The sequence below is a fragment of the Suncus etruscus genome, chromosome 2 (genome assembly GCF_024139225.1).
Source record: "Suncus etruscus isolate mSunEtr1 chromosome 2, mSunEtr1.pri.cur, whole genome shotgun sequence".
NCBI lineage: Eukaryota > Metazoa > Chordata > Mammalia > Eulipotyphla > Soricidae > Suncus > Suncus etruscus.
Window position 1 is genome coordinate 26847531 of NC_064849.1, and position 24031 is coordinate 26871561.

The 24031-nt window shown below is 43.5% G+C and overlaps 1 protein-coding gene across 1 annotated transcript in view; it reads left to right on the forward strand.

Annotated features, from left to right (window-relative positions):
* Window positions 1–24031, forward strand: part of SERPINE2 (serpin family E member 2) — a 65938-nt gene that overhangs the window by 37488 nt on the left and 4419 nt on the right. Inside the window, exons 2-7 of the mRNA XM_049768165.1 lie at window positions 1321–1601; window positions 5581–5808; window positions 11311–11508; window positions 15104–15302; window positions 19847–19947; window positions 21889–21975. Coding sequence (XP_049624122.1) covers window positions 1343–1601; window positions 5581–5808; window positions 11311–11508; window positions 15104–15302; window positions 19847–19947; window positions 21889–21975 — 1072 coding nt within the window. The 5' untranslated portion in view covers window positions 1321–1342. The remainder of the gene's footprint in view (window positions 1–1320; window positions 1602–5580; window positions 5809–11310; window positions 11509–15103; window positions 15303–19846; window positions 19948–21888; window positions 21976–24031) is intronic.

The following is a 24031-nucleotide window of genomic DNA, read 5'->3' on the forward strand; positions in this document are numbered from 1 at the left end:
GGTTCAGCCAACCGTGGGGCAAAACACCCAGAGCCCACTTGAGTTCTGCAGGCCTTCAGGATTGACTCCTCTTTGCATCCACCTCTTCTATATCCCATAACCCTTCAGGATTGTGAAAATACACAGGGCAGTTCTGAAAACCAAGTATTGGCACAATGCCCGGCACACAGTTAGAATTGCTGAGTGGAAGCTCCTTTCTTCATCCTTCCCTTCTGCCTAACAGTGATCTTCATCTCTGCTGTCCTCTCTTGAAAAGAATGAGTAAGAAGGTTTCCCACAAAAGGCTGGAGAAATAGCTCAAGTGCAGAGCACCTGCCTGTCATGCAAGATTCTGGGTTTGACTCATGACACTTCCAACACCGCTGGGATATTGTCCAGTAAATGCAACAACAGAAATAAAGCCAGAGTCCTGTAGGGAAGGTGCAATCAGACAATCTGGGTTCTATCCCTGACACCATATAGGCTCCCTGCAGCCTTACCAGGAAATATTCCAGAACACGGAGTTAGGCCCTAGGTTCAGCTCAGGGTGGACTCCAAAAATGAAAATAAAATAAGGCTGAGTGTCCACCTCTACACCCTGAACACTGCCAGATTGAGCATCACTAGGCCTGTTCTGCCAGGTTCAGTGCACAAGTTTTTTCTACTATCAAACAATTTATTTATAGCTTCACATAATGATAATGCCCCTTCTTTGTCCCCCCACCCCCGGACAAAAGGAATTGCCATCAAGTCTGTGGCAGTAATGCAGTGAATTATGGTAGTCCTGGGTCTTCTAAACTCTGATGGGAGTGACCATCAGAAAAACATGAGGAACAAATCCCAGAGCATGGGAGTGATAGCACAGTGACAAGGTGTTTGCCTTGCATGCAGTCAACCTGGGACGGACCCAGATTTGATTCCAGGCATCCCATATGGTCCCCAGAGTTTGCTAGGAGTGATTTATGAGTTCAGAGCCAGGAATAACGCCTGAGCGCTGCCAGGTGTGTCCCCCATCCCCCCAAAAAAAGAAAAAAATGAAGAACATGAGGCACAAGTTCAGGGAGATGTACAGGAATGGTGTTTGCCTTACACACAGCCAACTCAGGTTCATTACCAGCACCACTTAAGGTCCCACAAGCCCTTCCAGGAGTGATTCTTGAATAGAGAGTCAGGAGTAAGTCCTGAGTACAACCGTGTTTGGCTCCAAAACTAAACTAAACAGAAACATAAGGAGAAAAAGGTGTTTGGCTACACTGAGTAAATAATTTCAATTTGAATGCAGCATAGTGCCCTCAAAGTGCTCACTACAGCAGGATTTAATTTCTTAATCTAATTTTTCAGGTTACTCTCGCTGGAAGGAACCATGAATTGGCACCTTCCCTTCTTGCTTGTGGCCACATTGACGCTGCCTTCCGTCTGCTCCCACTTCAACCCACTGTCTCTGGAGGAGCTGGGCTCCAACACAGGCATCCAGATCTTCACTCAGATTGTCAAGGCCCGGCCACATGACAACATCGTCGTGTCCCCCCATGGGATTGCTTCTGCCCTGGGGATGCTGCAGCTGGGAGCTGACGGCAGAACCAAGAAGCAACTCACCTTGGTGATGAGATACAGCGTGAATGGTGAGTGCAGGGCTGGGAGAGCTCCACAAGGGTGAGCTGGGGACTCCCCCAACGCATTTCCCTTCCAGTCCCCAAAAGTAAGAATGGCCAGGAATGGCAGTTGAGGCCTGTCTCCATTCAAGGACAAACACATGGTCCTGGGAGGGAGGGGGGCAGGCTTCTGGTCCTAAAGCTACATTTTGCCTGGTTCTAGAACAATCATTGGTTTTTAAACATATTTTAAGACAAATGACAACTTCCTACCTGTTGCACTTTGCTCCATGATTGGGGCTGCAGGTGCCTGTGGCTGGAATGTTCTCATACACACATATTGACACACATTCACACGGTCACTCTCTACTTACACTCAAACATGATGTTCTTACATTCACATACTCTCTTCTCACACTGATACTTACACTCTACGCTCTGACACAGTCTCAGAATACTTTGACACACATTTTCACACATCCACACACACTGACACACATGTTCTCACAATACTTACATATACTCTTCCATGCTCATATACTCTCACACTTACATTCTCTCACTCCCTCAAAATTCTTACACTCACATACACTCACACTCTGACATATACATTCATGGTTTCTCACTCCCTTACAATATTTACCCATAATATTTGCCCACATCTTCATAATACATACACACATAAAACATGATTCTGTGTGAGTGAGCACTTCACTGGCCCGATGGCAGTTTCCACATCTAACACTGTTCTATGGTCACTGAAAATATTGTGATAGCCAAAACCTTGATAAAAACCACCTGGAACCCTCCTAAATGTTTGTTGTTGTTGTTGTTGTTGTTGTTGTTGTTCCTCTTTGCAAATGAATGGTAATTCCTAAAAGAAAAATTGAGAGAGGAAGGTCACACCCAGTGTTAAGGTTCAAGTTGACACCTGGCGCTGAGAGTCAGAGACTACCTCCAATAATGCAAGATGCAAAGGGGAGTTTAATCAGTTAACCAAGATCCAAGTCTCATCCAACTAGGGAGTCTTGGCAAGGACCCCGAGTCAAATCTTCAAGCAGTTTATATAGAAATTACAAGCATTAACAGAACAATCATTTTGTGCTATTGATGTCTCAATTAATCACTGATTTTTTCTGGCTCAACTTTGGTTGTCTAGGGATACTTTGATTCGAACCCTGGTTGTTGGGGATTACTTTGATTTAGACCCTGGCTGTCAAGGGTTACTCTGGTTCAAACTTTGGTTGTCAAGGGAGTCTTTCAGATAGAACATTCCAAGCTCACTCACCCCTACCTCCATATTTCTGGAGGGCACCAACTTTGGTTTTATTTCTGAGTTAGTTAACTCTCTCTCTGCTTCAACTAGGAGTGGAACGTATATTTTACTAGGGGTTGGGCTTGTCTTACTCTATAGTTCCTTATCATGGACTTAGGGGGAGAATCTTGGTTCTTATCCAGCTAGTGATGACTCCTAGCTCTATGCTGACAGGACAACTCTAGCAAAGAGTTGCTCAAAGATCTGCTGCAGCACATGCGGACACAGGCCTGCCTTGGTGCCTGTAATGGCTCCAGCCCACATCCTGATCAAACACTTCAGGGTCAAGCTTCTTAGGAAGAAATGGAAATATTTAGGTTGCGGGGAGAGTGTTCAAGGGTTACTTTTGGCTCTGTGTTCAGGGATCACTCCTGGCAGTCCTAGGTCCCTATATATGGTGCTGTAGATTGAACCCAGGTTGATTGTGCAAGACAAACCTTCCCCCTAATGTGCTATTGCTCTGGGTCCCTGGGGCATTTTTAATGCAAGTTTGTGATCTGGGAACCTTGACTGCATGATGGCCTACAGCCCCAGGGTTATGAGATATGGGGTGATATTCCCACACACTCTCTTTGGCCAAAGTCTGTGTAGAGTCAGGCTGCCGGGTCCAAATCCCATCCTCTGCTCTAGTCAAGTTTCTGTTTGAATTTGGGAATATGTACTGCTCTCTGCATTGTTTTGCAGTTCAGAAAGCTCATGGCGGGGCTGACACAGTAGAAAAGTTGCCATCTATCCTTGCATGTGGCAGATCTCTGCACCCCAAATGGCCTTCAAGTTCCTCCAGAGTGATCTCTCAGCAGAGAATTTGGAGAAAGCCCTAAGCACCACTGAGTGTTCCCCCACAAAAAAAAAAGAGAAAGAAGGAAAGGAAGGAAAGGAAGGAAGGAAAGGAAGGAAGGAAGGAAGGAAGGAAGGAAGGAAGGAAGGAAGGAAGGAAGGAAGGAAGGAAGGAAGGAAGGAAGGAAAGGAAGGAAGGAAGGAAGGAAGGAAGGAAGGAAGGAAGGAAGGAAGGAAGGAAGGAAGGAAGGAAGAAGGAAGAGAAGAGAGAAGGAAAGAGGAAGAAGGAAGAGAGAAGGAAGAAAGAAAGAAGGAAAAGAAAGAAAGAGAAGAAAGGAAAGAAGAAGAAGAAGAAAGAAAGAGAAAGAAAGAAAGAAGAAAGAAGAAAGAAAGAAAGAAAGAAGAAAGAAGAAAGAAAGAAAAGAAAGAAAGAAAGAAAAAGAAAGAAAGAAAGAAAGAAAGAAAAGAAAGAAAAAGAAAGAAAGAAAGAAAGAAAGAAAGAAAGAAAGAAAGAAAGAAAGAAAGAAAGAAAGAAAGAAAGAAATCTAAGGTGGTAGGTACTGTCATGAGGAATATTGGGGAAGAGTTCCTGGGTGCGCAATAGGGTCTGTGCGCTGCGTCTCACCCAGAAACTGAGATTTGGGTTGTAACTTCTGCTAAATTACATCCATCCAGACTGAAGCTTTTCTGATAAAACCAAGCTCTAATTCCAGCTCACTTTCTAAGAAACCCTCCAGCACCCCCTACGGGTGGATGGAGGACATGGCCACTTAGATGCCCCCAGAGCAGCAGGACTCACCTTTCACCTTTCATCCTAGTGCCTTATCAGCCTCCTTCCCCTGCTGGACTAAATGAAGCAGGGACAAGGGTCTTGGGGATGAAAAAGCTCAGCTGGCCATTCAATCAAACTCTTTGGGAGGGATATCAAAGAAAAATCACCTGGTTTTTGGATGGTGGCATGTGACAATTTTTATGTTCCCTTTGATGCTTTTTTATTTCCCCTGCTCCTACCAAAATAGAAAGAAACCACCCAGCTAAGTATTGGGAGAAAAAGGAAATAGTTTTTCAGCTAGTTGAGAAGGGAAAAAAAGAGAATGAAATGGGGGTGATGGCTTCAATTTATTCCTCTCAAAGCTATATAATCAAAGAGCCCAGTAGATCTCCCCATTAAGAGAGTCTGCTGGGGGACCAAGAGGCTTCCCATTGGGCTGGAGCAATAGCACATCAGGTAAGGTGTTTCCTGAATGCAGCCCACCCAGGCTCAATCTCCTACATCCCATTTGATCCTCCAAGCACTGCTGGAAGTGATTTCTGAAACCAGAGCCAGGAGTAACCCCTGAGCACCATTGGGTGAGGCCTAAAATAAAAATAAAAAGCAAAGAGGCCTCCCCTAGGTCTGTTTAAATATGGAAGCACAATTGATTTTATTTTCCTTACTGATTTATTTTATAGCACTAGTTTTTCTTTGGGGGGGGGACTAAGTTCATGCTCAGGAGACTCAGCAGTTCCAGAAATAATTTGTCAGCCATATGCCAGTAAAGGAACTTAATTTTAGAGGCTGAAACAGTTGTGCTTTGTTACATTCTGCAGCACTTTCTCAGCACAAGATCCTAGAGAGATGGAAAGACCGCTTGGTCCCAGATCCTCTGTATTTTTTTGTTTGGGGGGGGGGGGCATACCCAACAGTGACTCTGCACTCAGGACTTATACCTGGCAGGTTCAGGGAACCATGTGAGATGTAGGGGATTGAAGCCAGGTCAGCCACGGACAAAGCAAACACCCTTCCTGTTGTACTATTGCTCTGGCCCTGAAGACTTCTCTTCCTCTTGCTCTCTCTGCCTCTGTGCACTAGGAACTGGTGGGAAATAGTGTTTTGGGGTGCTGGGGTGCACTGGCATTCTCTGCTATCTCTCACAGGTGCGGGAAAACACTTGAAGAAGATCAACAAGGCCATTAGCTCCAAGAAGAACAAGGACATTGTGACAACGGCTAATGCTGTGTTTGCACAGAGCGGCTTCCGAATGCAGGCGCCCTTCATCGCTCGCAGCAAGGACGTCTTCCAGTGCGAGGTTCGCAGCCTGGACTTCAAAAACCCAACCAACGCCTGCGACTCCATTAATGCCTGGGTCAAGAACGAGACCAGGGGTGAGTAGCCCAATAGCCCAGTGGTCCAGTTCCTGCTGTGATGATGCATGTTAGGTGCTAAAATAAGGGACCTCTCAGGGTGATCCCATGACCCCTCTGTGGTGTCAGGGCCCAGGCCTGTCCTGTTTCTCTGTTCCTCTTACTTCTGCAGGCCCCATGGTCCAATCTACACTGCCATGTGGGTGGGAACCACTTTGAACTTTTCTGTTCCCCAGGACCAGCCAGCAGCACACACACACACACACACACACACACACACACACACACACACACACACACTTCTGATTGTTTTGTTGTTGTTTTGGTTTGATTTTGAGCCACACCTGGCTTCTCTCTCAGAAATTGCTCCTGGCAAGCTCTGGGGACCATATGGAATGCTGAGAATCAAACTTGGGTTTGTCCCTGGTCAGCCGAGTGCAAGACAAACCGCCCTACCACTGTGCTCAATCCCTTCGGCCCCTCTTTCTAATTTTCAAAGATTCCCCCTGTCCTTGCTGTTTTTGTATCTGCTCTAAGTTGGCCTGTGATGGCCTCTTTGCCTGGAAGATTGGGTAGGGATGCATTTCTCTGTGCCAGATCCAGCATCTCCCTAGGGATGTGATGGATCCTTTCCTGTGTTCTCCCTGATGGCATCACCTTCCACACTGTGACACCATCCTACCCACCCTCCTAACTCTAAAAGTGCCCTAGGGAGACCCAAACCTGGATATGTAGGTAGAGATGTTCAGGAGGGAAGGAAGCTAGAATTAAAACTCAGATAATATAGGGATAAGTCTTGCATGTAGTTAAATGGTGTTCGGTCCTTGGAATTCGATATGGTCCCCTGAGCTCCACCAGGAGAAATGCCTGAGCACAGAGCCAGGAGTGAGCCTTGAGGAGAGAGTGAGTGAGTGAGTGTGAGAGAGAGAGAGAGAGAGAGAGAGAGAGAGAGAGAGAGGGAGAGAGAGAGAGATTCAACTGATCCCAAGACAAAACTCAAGGAAGCACTTAATTCCCATGCTCTGTCTCTTGGCACCTGCTTCAGAAAGTCTTGAAGCTAAGATCTTAGGGTATAGTCAGGAGACCCTCACATCCTGAGTCAAAATTCACACCCATATCCTGGCAGCAGATTTTCAAGCAACAACTCTTTGGTAGCAGCAGGGAAGGGAGAGACAGGAGGAGGTGCTCTACAGCTATTTGGATAAATGTGTAGTGTCCCTGTCAGCAGGATCCTCAAAGGGTTCCCTTCTGAGCCCACGAAGTGAACAGGAAACCAGCCAACTGGAGTGTTTTCCAAGACTTGTTATAGACTTAAGAGTTGTAGTAAGGAGCTGAGAGCTTGCAGTGACCTATATCTATGACAATGGTAGACCCTCCCAGGCTTCCCTGTGCCCACAAGGAAACCATGTTGGTTCAACACCAAGCAGATATTGAAGCATTTAGATGAGCACAGTTTGGGCTATTTACATTGCTGTGCAAAGAGAAAGTCACAAAGTGCCCCAAGATGGTAGGGGTATCTAGATGAAAAGGCCACTTATAGATTCCAATACATAAATCCACACAGTTCATGAAAAGATACCAAACCATAGTACCGGAGAGACAATTTTAGAGCTGTGGTTCAGTAGGTAAATCTTTGAGTGTTTGACCTTTGAGATCATCACAGTGCAGTCATAGTCTGTAAATCACCATCCAGAATCATAGACTTTGGGCCAACTAGATAATAGCTTAAAAAGCAGTGGAGAAAAGCTCTTGGTGACAACAGCTTCATTGCCTAAATTGGAGGTGAATTGGTGCAAAATATCAGGTATATTTCTAACCCACCGGAGCACAAGCTGTATCTGCATTTGATCCCCCAACCCCCCTTTTATCTGTTCTCTTTTATTTCCCTTTGAATCTCATAGGATTATTCCTTGCTTCCACCAGAGGCCATCAGAGGCTTTATCAGCAAAAAGGAGGCCAGAGAGATTTCTTCAGACACTCCCTTTAAAATTCAAATGACAGGGCCCTTACAATCAGTTGAGTAGAGATCATACTTGGCTAGAATGAAACATTCCAGGATCTTGAGGGCCCTCTGTGCCGGGCTTATTTAGAGCAAGAAAGATGACAGTATGGGGTGTATGAAAAGAGGACCAAGAGGGACCCAGAAAGCTGAGCTGTATCTTAGCAAGCTGGCCTGGGTTATGTTTCCAACAAAGACAAGAGTCAGCATTCTTTATGGGGAGACCCACTCTGAGGAGTGGGTTCTGTTCACCAGAACAGTTCTGACTTCCTTCTGGCAGGTCAGAATCTGTTAACCCTGTGCCTTGTGCTCTCTTGTTTTTCTTCCAGACACTGATGTCAGGTGGCAGGGGCGTCCCCTTGTGGAAGTTGAAGGAGCAGTGAGGGAACTGCTTCTGTTCTGGGACTTATTTAAAACAGTTGTTCATGACCCACCAGAATCTTCTTTAGCTTCACTTAAAAGGGCTTGAAGCACACTCTGATGATTAGATCGTCAGAACACAGCTGCTTTCCTTTTACTCATTTAAAAGTTTCCAACTTGCTTTATATTGCATATTACATTTTTACATGGGCTGAAAGGTTAGGGAACAAATTTGAATAGCTTAGGAGCCTAGTGATCTTAAACACTCACATATGCACACACACAGACACACACACACAGCTGAATCCTCAAAGACCACACAAAAGGAAGCGAAACAGGGAAACAATAAGCTTCCAAAACAACGGTTTATTTTACTTTAATTTAATTTTAGTTTGGGGGCCTTACAGCAATGCTCAAGGGTCACTCCTGGCTCTGTGCTCAGGGATCACTCCTGGTGTTCAGGAGATTGTATGCTGGGAATAAAACCCAGGTTAGTCACTTGCAAAGCAAGTGCCCTGCCTGCTTTGCTATCTCTCTGGTCCCTTACCTTGTTTTTCTGTTTTTGTTTTTTAATTTGGGGGGATAGATTTGGATCACACCTGCCCATGGTCTACTCCTGACTACTCAATAGTGACCCCTAGTGGTGATCCTGGACCACATGCAGTTCCAGGATAGAACAAAGAGCATCTTCTCTCTTGTGCTCTCTGACCATTGAACTTCAGCAGGAGTTCCAATGCCTAAGAGCATCTGAAATTAGAACCATTGTGCTTGTCCCCTCAGCCCAACACACATGAGAGGGATCAAGCAACATACTGTTGAGAGCCTTTTCCTTCCAGGACAAGGTTCTTTTCTTTCTTGCCTTTTCCTTCCAGCCCTTTCCTCTTCTCACGCCTTTTCATTCAGCCATATCAGCTTCTAGCTTGCCCCAACATTATTGGCATTAGTCCTGTACTCTGAGACCCCCATGATGGCTAGTAATCAGCATTTCTGAGAGTGAGTCTTCACCAGAGTATACAAACCCTCCTAACTCGAAAGTTTCTGACTTGAAACCAAAATAAAAGGGGGGGGGCTGCTGTGATAGCACAGTGGTAGGGCATTTGCCTTGCACGTGGCCAACCTGAGACGGACCCAGGTTTGACTCCTGGTATCCCATATAGTCCTCTGAGCCTGCCAGGAGTAACTTCTGAGCACTGCCAGGTGTGGCCCAAAAAACAAACAAACAAGTTTCTGACTTGGAGCCAGTGGTTAAAAACATTCAATATGTGTCCATTGGAAGATGAACATAATGATGTATTAAGTAAGAACTATTTGGAATGACTAATTTTCTTCATACATGGGACTTTTGGAAACTGGATAGATGAATTTCTTAAAAACTAGGTAACTCCAGAATAGAACATCACTAGAATCTAATCTCTTCTAGAACTCCAATTTTTCAGCTTCTTTTTAACTTTGATTTTAGTGAGAAAGAGAATACAAGAGTGCAGTAGAAAGTAAGTTCCTTTGGAAATCTTTTTATAAACATCTTTGCTTAAGGAGGCACTGGTGGTTTAGTGGTAGAGTTCTCGCCTCTCATAAACATCTTTGCTTCTCTATATACTACAAATAAGTGAAAATGAAGATTATTACCCTGTATTAGTCCTTCTGGCTCTGTTTTATTTCTTGGTAATTTTGGTTTGACTTCACTGTGGTTTGGTTTGGTGGTCAAACTCTTAATACTCAGGGCTTATTCTTGGCTCTGCCAGAAATTAGCCTCTGGCTCAGGGGACCATATTTCCATATCCTGGAGATCAAACTCAGGGTGGGTCCTTACAGGGCAAACACCCTATCCACTGTCCTATCTCTCTGGCCTTTGGCTTATTTTGCTTATCATGATGCCCTCTAGTTCCATCCATGTTATCCTGAGCTGTGTGACCTTATTTTTCCTGCAATTACATGATATCTCATCATGTATAAAGACCACAACTTCTCTCTCACTCATCTGTCTTTGAGCATGGGGGCTGCTTCCGTATCCTGGCTATTATACTAAGAACCACAATGAATACAGGTGTGCATATATAGATATTCCTAATTTATCTTTTTGTCCTGGGGTTGAATACTTATGCCCTAGAAACTAATAAAAGAATACAGAACTATTAATTTATAGGAAACCCTTGGACACTGATATTATAAACCTAAAAGTGCAATTGGGAATGGGAAAAATAAAGTTGACTGAAAGTCAACAGGGACGCAGAGAGGAGGGTCTAGGACACATGGGTGGTGCTAATGACAGTTGAGAACACAAACCAAACCATTAAATGGCCATCAAAAATAATGGGGGATGGTATGAGGAGAATGATTGGACCCATAGGGACAGTTGTGGAGGATCCATGGACATGGTGCACAGTAATGCATATACTGTAATTACTATACACTATTACTATACATTACCCCTATAAATTTATGTATGTTTAATACTATAAATTTAAACACTATTGGCAGGGCCGGAGTGATAGCACAGCAGTAGAGTGTTTGCATGCAACGCAGTCAACTCAGGACAGACCCACCGGTTAGATTCCCAGTATTCCATAGCTTGCCAGGAGTGATTTCTAAGTGAAGAGACAAGGAGTCCTCAGTACTGAGTGCTGATGAGTGTGAACCAAAAACCAAAAACCAAAAATAAAAATAAAAATAAAAAATAAATACAATTTAGGGGCCGGTGCGGATGGTGGCGCTCGAGGTAAGGTGCCTGCCTTACCTGCGCTAGCCTAGGAGACGGACTGCGGTTCGATCCCCCGGCGTCCATATGGTCCCCCAAGCCAGGAGGCGACTTCTGAGCGCATAGCCAGGAGTAACCCCTGAGCGTCACCGGGTGTGGCCCAAAAACCAAAAAAAAAAAATAAATAAATAAATACAATTAGAACCCTATTGTATTAGTTACAATTTGAAAGCAAAAGCTCTGCTTTGGGGGGTAGGAGAGATAATATAGTGAGTAAAGTACTTTTCTTCATGCAGCTGAGCCTAGTTCCATCCACAGCATCCCATATGGTCCCTGAATCTGCCAGAAGTGAATTCTTGTGTAGAGGGAGGAGTAACCCCTGAGCATTGTGGGATGTGACCCCCCAAACCCCAAGAAACAAAGGAGTCTGCTTTTGCATTCTACATCACTTTGCCATTTGGCCTCATAGGTATGATCGACTCTGTGCTGTCCCCGGATCTCATCGACTCAGCGCTCACACGACTGGTCTTGGTCAACACGGTGTATTTCAAGGGCCTGTGGAAATCGCGGTTTCAACCCGAGAACACCAAGAAGCGCACATTTGTGGCAGCCGATGGGAAGTCTTACCAAGTACCCATGCTTGCCCAACTGTCTGTGTTCCGGTGTGGTAAGTATATTCTTCTAGAATGTTCTGGTCCCAGAAAGGATCCACATTGCTGTCACTTAGTTCAAGACAGAATCTGGGGCAGGAGCAATAACACTGTGGGGAGGGTATTTGCCTTGTACATGGCTTAGCCAGGTATGGTCCCCAAAGCATCACCAAGAGAGATTTCTGAACACAGACCCAGGAGTAACCCTTAAGAAGACTTAGGGTGCTCTACAAAGCAAAAACAAGAGTAAATCTGACTTCCTTTTTAAGTATGGGATGAGAGGCAAGGAACGGTCTTTTAAAGGCTCATGGTGAATTTTTCTTCCTTCCCCTCCTTTCTTCCTTCCTAACTTCCATTCCTCTTTCCTTCTTTTTTTTTTTTTTTTGTGGTTTTTGGGTCACACCCCGGCAGTGCTCAGGGTTATTCCTGCTCCAGGCTCAGAAATTGCTCCTGGCAGGCACAGGGGACCATATGGGATGCCGGGATTCGAACCGATGACCTCCTGCATGAAAGGCAAATGCCTTACCTCCATGCTATCTCCTCCGGCCCCTCCTCTTTCCTTCTTTCAATCATTCTTTTCCTTCCTCTTCTTCCCCTTCCTCCCTTCCTTCCTCCCTTACTTACTTCCATTTCCTTCCTTCTTTAAATCATTCTTTTCTTTTCTTCCTTCCTCCCTCCCATCTTCCCTCCCCATCTTCCCTCCCTCCCTCTCTTCCTTCCTTCCTTTCCTTCCTTCCTTCCCTCTCTCCTTCCTTCCTTCCTTCCTTCTTTCCTTCCTTCCTTCCTTCCCTCCCTCCCTCCTTCTTTCCTTTCCTTCCCTCCCTCCCTCCTCCCTCCTCCTTCCTCTTCCTTCCTTCCTTCCTTCCTTCCTTCCTTCCTTCCTTCCTTCCTTCCTTCCTCCTTCCCTTCCCTCCCTCCTCCCTCCTCTCCTTCCTTACCTTCCTTCCTTCCTTCCTTTCCTTCCTCTCCATCCTTCCTTCCTTCCTTCCGTATTTTTGGGCCACAACTAATGGCACATACGGCTTACTCCTGACAATGCACTCAGTGATCACTTCTGGTGAGGCTCATATTCCCATAATACTGGAAATCCAACCCAGCATGGCCAGGAGCACAGCAAGTACCTTACCCACTGAACTCTCTCCAAACATAATTCATAGTTTTTTTTAAATATATATTACACATATGCTTTGGGGTTGAGCATGTAAACATGAAAGTACAAGCCATAAATTATAATAGGTATTAAGCATATGAAAGCATTATCAGTTTATCATCAGAAAACTTCACTTATACACTATTTTGTTCCTGGTTCAATTCAGGAGCACTGCAAGGAGTAATCAATGAGCACAGAGCTAGGAGTAATCCCTGGATCAGTTCTGAATTCAGAGCAAAAAAGTGGAGACTAGGAGCTGTTCAGTTGGTAGAGGACTTGCCTTGCACATGGCTGACCCAGGTTTCATCCCCGCCATTCCATATGGTCCCCCAGCAGTGTCAGGAGCAATTCCTGAGTGCAGACAGGCATAATCCCTAAGCATTAATGGGAATACTCTCCCCAAAAAAGTGGGAAAGAAAAAGTAGAAATCATCATTACTCCATCGTTTCAGTTTTATAGGGACCTTTTTTCTCTCCTATCATTGGACTTTTCCCATCTCCAGGATTAGGAACCCAACTCCTTGCCTGCCTGTGTTGCAGGAAAAGTGGGGTGTATTTTGCTCTCCTTGGTCAGTACAAAGCTTGTTTTAGGAGAGGGCAGGAAATTATTTAAAAAAAAAAAAAAGAAGAAGAGGGCAGGAAAGCCTCAAAAAAAAATTTTTTTTTAAGCCTCAAAATTTTAAAGAGGGTCAGTGATACTCCAGCAGGCCTGGGTTTTCCTGCTTGCAAACTACTTGGTCTGTCCCCTATTTTCTATCAACTCACCACCCAAAGTCAAGCCAAGGCGACCAACCAGCACCAGGGAGGCTTTGACTCACACTGGCCCTTAACCTTCCCAGGCCAGGATAACTTTGATAGTTCACTTTCCTGAACATCTCCATTTCATCTGCCTGCCTGAATATTCCCCTCAAAAACCCTCAAGGCCGCTGAGAAGATCCACATAGAAATATTGAGAGATAAGACAGAAAAATAGAATCAGCAAGGAAAGCCCTCTTTAGAACCTGGGCTTCAAGGTGGCTATTTTCAGAAAGGGCAAAGCTAATTGGGTTCTGCTCTGTGCCCTGGTGCAATCATTGCTTCCGCAATGCCCCGGCCTTCACAAGCTCTAAGAGTCAACTCTGCCTGACTCCTTTTTCTTCATTCCCTCCCTTTTCCATTGCTGTTTCCATTTCTTCTGAGGCTAGTTTATGAGGCTGAGAAACCAGCTTTGAATCTCGGGCAGCCCCAAGGCCTAGCCCCAGGCTTACACATTTGCCTGGGCCAGCACATTATGAGGGATTAGCTTCCCAGCGGAAACAAATGTCCTGTAGCCTCGCTATTTTTATCCTACTCTCTAGGACAGAGCTAAAAGGGTTCTCCTGATGTAACAAAGGCAAATAACAGGACTCTAGGAGTAAGCCCTGACACAGCTGCGTGTGACCCCAAAACCAAATATGTGTGTGAGTATATATATGAAAAAGTTAAGATTTTCAAGAGTTGAAAAAGTATATCAGATGCTGAATACTAATTACCTTTTTGTAGCAATAATGTTTAAAGATGCAGTCACAAATAGGAAACTGAATCTGACTAAGAAATGAATTTATGGGGCCGGCGTGATAGCACATAGGCATTTGCCTTTCACGCGAATGGCCTGAGTTCGATCCCTAGCATCCTATATGCCCCCCCTCCCCCGAGCTTGCCAGGAGTGATTTCTGACCACAGTGTGAGGAGTAACCAACCCCTGAGTACCACTGGGTGTGGCCCAAAACAAAACAAAAAGGAATGAATTTATTATATAATCTAAGTGTCTCTAAGTAACATTTTGATAACACATTGTATCTTCATTCTGGAACAAATATGCATAATTCTAAGTAAATAAAAAAGATTTGCCTAAAGTTCAGAAAGCTCAGAATGAAACAAAAGTATCCCTTCCTCAAAAAAAAAAAAAAAAAGAAAAAGAAAAAGAAAATCTAAGAGCACAATTTTCTGTAGCCCCTCCTTCCAGCCACTCTCAGGGGAAGATCTGGTGCATAGAGATCCCAAAGGCAGAGACTGATGAAAATCATGCCAGGAACCTGGCCAGCCAACAACACAAGAGATGCAGGTGTCCAAAATCACATTTTTTTTCTCAAATTTTTTTTGCAATTAAGATACTTTGGTGGGTCGGAGATATAATACAATGGGTAAGACACTTACTTTGCATGCAGCCGACCCAGGTTCCAACTCCAGCATTCCACATGGCCCCCTAAGCTTGGCAGGAGTGATTCCTGAGTGAAGAGCCAGGAGTAACCCCTTTACATTCTCTAGTGTGGTCCAAAGCCAAAACAAAACAAAACATTCAGACAGCATGAATTTTAAATGTGTTCCTATAAATTTCAGATATATAAGGTTCCAACATCAGTCCCATAACCAGCATGTTTCCCTCCACCAGTGTCTCCAGGTTCCCTTTTGTGGAGCCACTGACCTTGCCTCTGATCCCTTTAGGATCTGCCAGCATTCCTGGCGACTTATGGTACAACTTTATCGAACTGCCTTACCATGGAGAAAGCATTAGCATGCTGATCGCACTGCCCACCGAGACCTCCACACCACTCTCAGCACTCATCCCTCATATCAGCACCGACACCATCGACAGCTGGATGAGCATCATGGTGCCCAAGCGAGTGCAGGTTATCCTGCCCAAGTGAGTAGCCCCAGAGAGAAATCCTGGATATTGCATTCCATGCCATACAGCACAGGATTAAAACAAGACCCAGGCAGGTTATTTGCTGTGTTTTTCCGAAATTGTATTGATGAAAAGATAAAATTTGGCTTTACTAAATGTTTTCTCCCTTCCTAATCCCTGTCCTCCCCAAGGTGGGGATAAAAATTATGAAGAAGGAGAGAAGACAGCTTGAACTTGGAGCTCTTTATGGATGAAGGTTCTTTATGTCTCATAGAAGGCTTCTAATATAGCTCATTCTGTTCTTTAAACTGGAAAATGCCCCACCTGTCATCATCAAGCATGATGGAAGGACAGTGGATAGTAGCAAGTGGTAGCAGCATGATGATAACAGGCCATGGATTTTAATGAGTTTTGCTTAGTTTGGGGTTTTTTGTTGGGAGTAGTTAAAGATTAAGAATGAAAATATAGGGCCGGAGAGATAGCATGGAGGTAAGGCGTTTGCCTTTCATGCAGGAGGTCATCGGTTCGAATCCCGGCGTCCCATATGGTCCCCCGTGCCTGCCAGGAGCAATTTCTGAGCCTGGAGCCAGGAATAACCCCTGAGCACTGCCGGGTGTGACCCAAAAAAACCACAAAAAAAAAAAAAGAATGAAAATATAGTTAGTATGGGGCTAGAGAAATAGCATGGAGGTAAGGTGTTTGCTTTTCATGCAGAAGGCCGTTGGTTCGAATCCCGGCATCCCATATGGTCCCCTGAGTCTGGCAGTAGCGATTTCTGAGTGTGGAGCTAGAAGTAACCCCTGAACGCTGCTGGGTGTGACCCAAAAACAAAACAAAAAGAAGGTAGTTAGGAAGGAAGTAAGGAAGGAAGGAAGGAAGGAAGGAAGGAAGGAAGGAAGGAAGGAAGGAAGGAAGGAAGGAAGGAAGGAAGGAAAGAAAATATAGTTAGTAAAGAAATAATTGGGGGACTGGAGAGAAAGTACAGTGGGTAAGGCCTTATATGTGGCCAACTTGAATTTGATCTCCAGCACCACATATATTTTTTGTAGGGCTCAGCTAACTGAGCACACCTGAGTTTGCCCTCCCTCCAGAAAAGAAATCTTTTTAAACCATCCAAGCAGAATCTTTACTTTCCTAACTATTTTTCATTGTTATGTGCAACATAGTGATATGATATATGAGTATATTGGTAAAATGTGACTGCAGCTAGGTGACTTAGCACATCCATCACTTCCCATAGTGACATCATTTTATGTAGAAGTAACCTTAAGTTCAGTTTTATCAGCTTTTGCTCTTGTTAATGTGGGTACCAAGTTCTACCTTTCATCTCCAGGACTTTCTCGTCTTATGACAAATGTTTGTACCATGGACCATCTCCACCCATTTCTCCCACTGTCACCTCTGCCTCTGGCAACTACCAGCTGCTCAGTTTCTGAATTTGTTTTTTCTAGATTCCACATATTTGTCTTTCTTTGATTTTATGATGCCCTCAAGGTTCATCCACATTCTTGAAAATGGGCAATTGCCTTCATTTTATGGAGCAATCCTATCCTACTGTGTGTATGTGCCTTATTTTATCATGAATTCTGCCATCAGTGAACACTTAGGCTTGTCTTCCTTTCTTGGCTGTTATAAATAATGTTGCAATGACCAAGGGACTCAGCTATGTCTTCACAGTTTTCTTCTAAAGTGTGCCCAAAAGTGGACTTGGTACTTAAATGGTATTTATAATCTTAATTTTTTGAGAAAGTTCTATCTAGACTGGTTTTACCAGGCAAAATTCTAACACTAGTATCTCATGCAATTTTTCTATTATGCCCTACACTATATACTAAAGATTTTGAATTGTAACTTAAAATGCAGGAAAAAGTGATAGCACATTCTGGGCCCCACATTTCTAACAAGTGATTGACTGGTTTTTCAGATCTAAGCAAGAGGGAATGAATGTTCCCTTTCTGTGGATTTTTATTTCTATTGCTCTGTCAACCTCCAGAACTTAAAACTACCCACGTCTCAGGAGTGGTAGAGATGCCCTCCAGTTTTTAGAGTTTTTGATTCTCCAGTTATTGAATTATCAATAGGATATATTAATAATAAGTACTATTAGCAAACTTTAAAGATTTTTTTAATTGTAAAAATATTATTCAAAACAAAGAGCATGAGAACTGGTCCTAGTAGGAAACATGAGACCTGAGAAGATTGAGAGCACAGAGGAAGCAATGATTGGTGGAGGGAAGTGCCTAATAAGTAAGAGGAGATATGGAAAAGGGGTGAAGTGCTATGTATAAAACCCTACCAGCAACAATAATGTAAACTACAGTATAAAAACTAAAAAAAAAAAGTGTGTGTGTGTGTGTGTGTGTGTGTGTGTGTGTGTAGAATAGTGCCTTTTGTAGATACAGACTGGAGGATGGAAGTAAACAAGATGGGGGGAGCATTTGTAGAAGGTAAAAGACACTGGTGAGGGAGGGCCAGACAATAGCACAGTGGGTAGGGCATTTGCCTTGTAGATGGGTATACTAGGTTTGATCCCTGGCATCTCATATAGTTCCCCAAGCCTGCCAAGAGTAATTTCTGAGCAAGGAGCCAGGAGTAACCCCTGTGTGCCTCCTGGTGCCACCACCCCCTGAAAAAAAGCAAAGATACTGGTAAAGAGTTGGAATATTGTATGCCTGAAACCCATTCTTGAATAATTTGTAATTTCATGGTAACTAAATTGTTTTATAATTATTAAAAGTAAATAAATAGAGGGGCTGAAGCGATAGTACATTTTAGGCAAGGCATTTGCCTGCCTTTAATTCCTGGTATCCCATATGGTCCCCTGAACCTGCCAGAAGTGATTCCTAAATGCAAAGTCAGGAGTAACCCCTGTACTTCTGAGTCTGGGAGCACCCTCAAATTTAAAAAAAATTAATAAAATAAATAACCGCTATACTTCACACTGGGTATACTTGTTAGAAATGAATTTAATGTGACTTTGAAGGCAATTGCAGTGCTAATGGAGAGGGACTGTTTTAAACCCTCTATGGTGAGATCCTGCTCACCCTGGCTGGTTTCCCACAGGATGGCATGACACCTACTAAATCTGGTTCTTGGCACCACATGGAGGTCCTTGAGTGCTGGTGGTGTAGCCCTAGAGATCCCCCAGAACTGCCAAGTTGGTCCAAGTATCCCGGCTCCACAGGGCCTAATCGCATTACATCCTTAAACTCATTCGCTTCCCACCCCTTATCCCAAATATCTATGATGACAGTTTTGCTTTAACTGTTATAACACTATGACTCACCAAGTTGTTCATAATACATTGTTTCAGTACTTAATGTTCTACCAATCCCATCACCAGTGTGACTTTCCCTCAACCGGTGTCCCCAGTTTTCCATCCACTGCCCAACCTGTCCCCTTGCAGTCACCAAACAATTACTTCATATTGCTTGGCATAACATAAAGGTAAATGAAATAATTAAAATTTAGTTCAATAAAAGGCCATTTGTAATAATTGTTATATCTCTCCATGATGTTACTAGAGTCATAGCCTAAAGATTTACTGGGCTGTAATTGGTGCTAGTTGAGTCCTCTGTGTTACTGTTTAATCTCATTGAGTGTAGTGGTCCTCGATGCAATATTCCCATCAGATTTACTGTAATATTACTAGCCTGACACTACTGTGAATTTTTGGGGGGCCACACCAAGTGATGCTCAGAAGTTATTCCTGGCTATGAACTCAGAAATTGCACCTGGTTTGGGGGACCGTATGAATGCCAGGTCCATTCTGGATGGGCTGCATGCAGGGCAAATGCCCTACCACTGCACTATCGCTCCAGCCCCTACTGTGAAATTTTGATGTGTTGGAGAGTGTTAGGTGTGGTTGTGGGCTGCTGTGCTTTGGGGAAGAAAAGAGAATCTGCCCAGCCACATTTCCAGAAGTCCATAGAGTTGTCAGCTCAGGCCAGACTACCTGAGAAGATTCAGCAGCATCATGTTCTTTATCCAATGAAAGTTTTAATAACTGACATTTACCTTTGTTGGGCTGCAAATATCCACAAATATCAAAAAGAGAGCCCACATGTTATCCTGTGTCAATAATTCTGAATGTTTGCCTCTGTTTGGGCAGTAAAATGCTTGGAGATTTTCAGCTTGACCCCAAAGGAATGTCTCTCTCCTCCCAGTCCTAGTGGAAATGATGCCTCTTGGGTTGGATGTGGGGAAAACTGGAGAGAGCCAGAGGGCAAGGAACTCAGATATGTAAAGGCACATGAGAAGAACTCGTGTGTGCAGCCCTTCTTAAGAGTATGGATGGGAGCCCGTACACATAGGACATACATCACAATTTGCTCTTACTCTGAAACACATGTTCTGCCTGCTAAGTGTTTGGGACTTAAGTTTCCCTCTGTTTACAAGGTACTGAAATCTTGGGGTTACACTTTTAAGACCAATCAAGATTGGCGTTCAAAACATACTTTAGAAAGAATCTCCTGGTAAACTTTTGCCTCTACCATTGATGTTATCATTTAATATATTTCAGATGCTAATACATTTCCTCCCGTTTTCATTTCTGTTGCTAGGTTCACAGCTGAAGCCCAAACAGATTTGAAGGAGCCACTAAAATATCTTGGCCTCACTGACATGTTTGATCCAGCAAAGGCGAATTTTTCAAAAATAACAAGTATGTTCCTTGTAAAACATATTCTTAAACTTGAATATTGTGTTACAGGTAGAGCTTCTGATGTTCTCAGGGGGGAAAGGTCAGAATTAAGAGCGTGCTGCCTTCCAACAAGCTTGGATTGAATTTGATAGATCATCAAATGATCTTATTGATCCTTAACCATTTAGATCAACAGAAAGTACTTGCCTTTGTAGTTAATGAGGAAGAAGACCTGGAAGAATATTCTCTGGTCTTTCTTGCTGTAAAATCTCTTGTCTGCTGCATTTATTTATCTCCTTGACCGGCAAAAAATTAGATGATTAGCTCACCCTAACAAAACCCTAATGAACACAGAGCCAGGAGGAGTAAGTCCTGAGCACCATCCTGGCCCAAACCTCCCCTCACCTAACCAATTAAGGTGGCTGATGTAAGAGTCACTTTCTCCAATGGCAATTAGGCCTATGGCCCACCCAGGCTAATGTAAACATTCCCCTCACCCCTTGAAATTTATACACAAGAAGGATTGCAGGCATGGTGAGGATTTGCTGAGAGAGGAAGTAGGTTCACTGGTAGATTCTGGAAGCACAAGTATATTTTTTTTTACTTTGGGGTCACACCCGGTAGTGCACAGGGGTTACTCCTGGCTTTACGCTCAGAAATCACTCCTGGCAAGTTCGGGGGACCATATGGGATCCCGGGATTCGAACCACCATCCTTCTGCATCCCAGGCAAATGCCCTACCTCCATGCTATCTCTCTGGCCCCACAATACATTTCTGAGACCAACCCTACTGATGAGTGGAAACTGTTCTCATGGTGGAGACATGAGAATAATTATAGGGGGAGTAGGAGTTTCTTTTCCTTTTTCAAACTATTTATTTTTTTATTTTATTTTTTAAACTTTTTAATAATTTTTTCTTTTTAGTTTGGGGGCAATGCCCAGCAGTGCTCAGAGTTTGCTCTAGTTCTGTGCTCAGGAGTCCCTCCGGGCAGAGCTTGAGGAACTAGATATAGTGCCAGGAACTGAACTGGGATCAGCCTCATGCAAGCCTTAAGTTCTGCACCATCTCTGCAGCTCCAATAGTGGAATTTTCTCTGCCCCTAGTGGTTCCTGAGATATGTGACTTTTGTGGTGAAAGCTGGTATGCTTTTGTAGTGAAAGTTGGTATGCACTCGGTCACTAAGAAAGAAAATGCTCTATATCCAGATGCTTCAACAGTTTTTGGGCATTAGATTCCCATATAGAAATGCTGCAGACATTAGCTTTTTTACCCTTGACAACATGAACAATGAAAGTGTCAGCTTGCTCTCTTGGAAAATAGCTTTTAAATGCTCCACTCTTTTTATTCTTTACTTTTTTGGGAGGGGAGTGGTTTTTGGGCCAGTGGCTCTCAGGGGTTACTCCTGACTTTGCACTCAGAATGGCAGTCTCAGGGACCATATAGGATGCTGAAGATTGACTGAACCTATGTCAACTGCATGCTAGGCAAATTCCCCACCCACTATGTGATTGTTCCGGCCCCTATTCTTTATATTTTTAATAAAATTCTCAGTTATAAGACATGACTGAATAGAAGTATTAGCTCTCCTCTGAAGAGCTTAGACCATTCATTAAGCAGCCAACAGTTTATATCCACCATCAATGACCTCTACCAGGTCACCTCTGTGACCCCTTTCAAACAAGAACTAGAATTTTTGGCCAGCAATATAGTACAGTGGGTAGGGTGTTTGCCTTACATGCAGCTACCTCAGTACCTCATATCATTTCCTTAACCAACACTAGGACTGATACTTGAGTTCAGAACCAGAAGTAAACCCTGAGCACTTCCAGGTATGGCCAAAAATTAAAACAAAAAAGGTGTTTTTTAATTAAAAAAAAAACTGTTCTGTGCCACTTCTTTGAGCTTCTCCAGACAAATGGAGGGCTTAAGTGTCAAATGAACACTGTGTTTGATTTTTGCAGAGTCAGAAAGCCTTCATGTTTCTCATGTCTTACAAAAAGCGAAAATTGAAGTCAGTGAAGATGGAACCAAAGCTTCAGCAGCAACAAGTAAGTTCCAGCCTGTACATTAGGGCTGATTCAGGAAAAGTGGTAGCAAGTATGTTCGTGTTTATCTATTTACTTAGCAAATACAGAATGAGCCCTGATTCTGCACCAAGAACAGTGGGTTGACCCTCTGGAGACAGTAGTCACTTCAAATAGATTCGGGGACCTGTGCTCTACAAAGCCCAGCTTCTGTGTCATTAAGTAAAGCACTTCAGTGAAAGAAATTCCTCTAGGACAGGCGTCAGCACTTTTTTCCCAAAGAGATCCTGACAGTATAGATTTCTAGCTTTGCAAGGCTTTGGGGCTCTCCTTTGCAGCTTCTCCTCTCTGCCATTGTAGAGTGAAATGGGCCTAGATGAGAAAAGTAAATGTGTGTGCCAGTGAAACTTTATTTATACAGGTAGAATCTGGCCCCTGGGTCTTGGCTTAATAACAGTAATTTGCTCTCAGGAGGAACAAACCCATCCTGGCTTGTCATTGGTGGAAAAGATTGAAGCAAAATAACAGTAATAATTAATATGTTACAGCTCATAGAGTTTATACTGGACTAGCATGAAGAATTATCAAGCAGCCATGGAATTACAATAGGGTGGCACTGTAGCCTTCCCTGAAAATTAGAACATCTGTATCTACCTTCTCCTCAATGACTTATTAATGAAGAAGAAAATAGAATATTCTTAGGTTGAATTTTTAGTGCCTTCCCACCTCCTCTAATTATTCATTTGGGAGTATAATGACCAAATTCTAGAAACTCATAAAGTGAATTTCTTAGCTAAACATGCAACTGGGTCAAACACTTCTGGTCATTAAACGATAGCATCTATACTGATAATAAAAACAGCATTGCTTTGGGACTGGAGCAACAGAAGAATGAGTAGAAATTTGCCTTGCCTGGGCTGACCCGGGTTCAATCTCTGGCATTCCATATGGTCCTATAAGCACTGCTAAGAGTAATTTCTGAGTGAAGAGTCAGGAATAATCTATCAGGTGTGGTGAAAAACAAATAAGCAAACAAAAAACAACCAGAGTCACATTGCCTTTCTAAAGTAAATACTTAATTTTAAGTGACATTTCAACAAAGATCCAGAATAAGAGGGCTTAGAATTTTTAAGATGCTTTTCATTTCTTTTAAGTCACTGATTATGAATGACACCTAGATATAGGAGGTAGGGTGCTTGCCTTTCATGATTGACCCGGCCTTGATACCTGGAACTCCTATGGTTCTTTGAGCCCATCGGGAATGATCCTTGGGAGCAGAGTCAGTGATAAGCCCTGAGCACCTTTGAGTATGGCTCCAAAGTAAACAAAAAAAAAAAACGAGTCATGATATCTAAATTTTGCCAAAGCTATTATCAGCTTTGTTAACTAGCAGGACTAGCAGGATACATAATTTGAAAGGCCCCATAACATATGAAAATATGGAGCCACTAGTTCAGAATAATTTTGTCTTTTATCTTCTCATAAGTTCATCATCTGCTTTTCTCTTTGCATTGGCCATTTAGACCAATAGTCTGAAAGCAACCACCTTCCACTGTTGTTTAACTCAGGCGTAGGCACTGAATTTGGGACACAAACATTTCAAGATACAAACAACAAAACACTGGACCAAGTGTATGTCCTTGTGATTTCAGCAAGCCACACACCCTGGAGCTAGACATGTTGTACCAGTCCACTGAAAGCAGCTAACATGATACCACAGACTTGTGGCTTCCTCTGAAAAGATTGTTTCTCGAAGGTCTGGGCACTGGAAAGCCACCATAAAGGTGTTGGTAGTTTGGGTTTTTTCTGAGTCCTCTGTCTTGGGCTTGCAGGCCACTGCCTCCTCACAGTGTCTCTCTCTTCCTCTAAGGACACCAGTTCTGTTAGATTAAGGCCCCACCTTCATGTTCTCATTTTAAAAAGTAGATCTCTCCTTCTTAACCCCATCTCCAAATCCAATTGCATGGAAACTTGCAGCTACAACATACTAATCTTGAGGGTTTATAGTTCAGCCTATAAAACTAGCAAGTGATTTTTTTTAGAAAATAATTCTGAGTTAAGGGTCAAAGTGACAGCACAG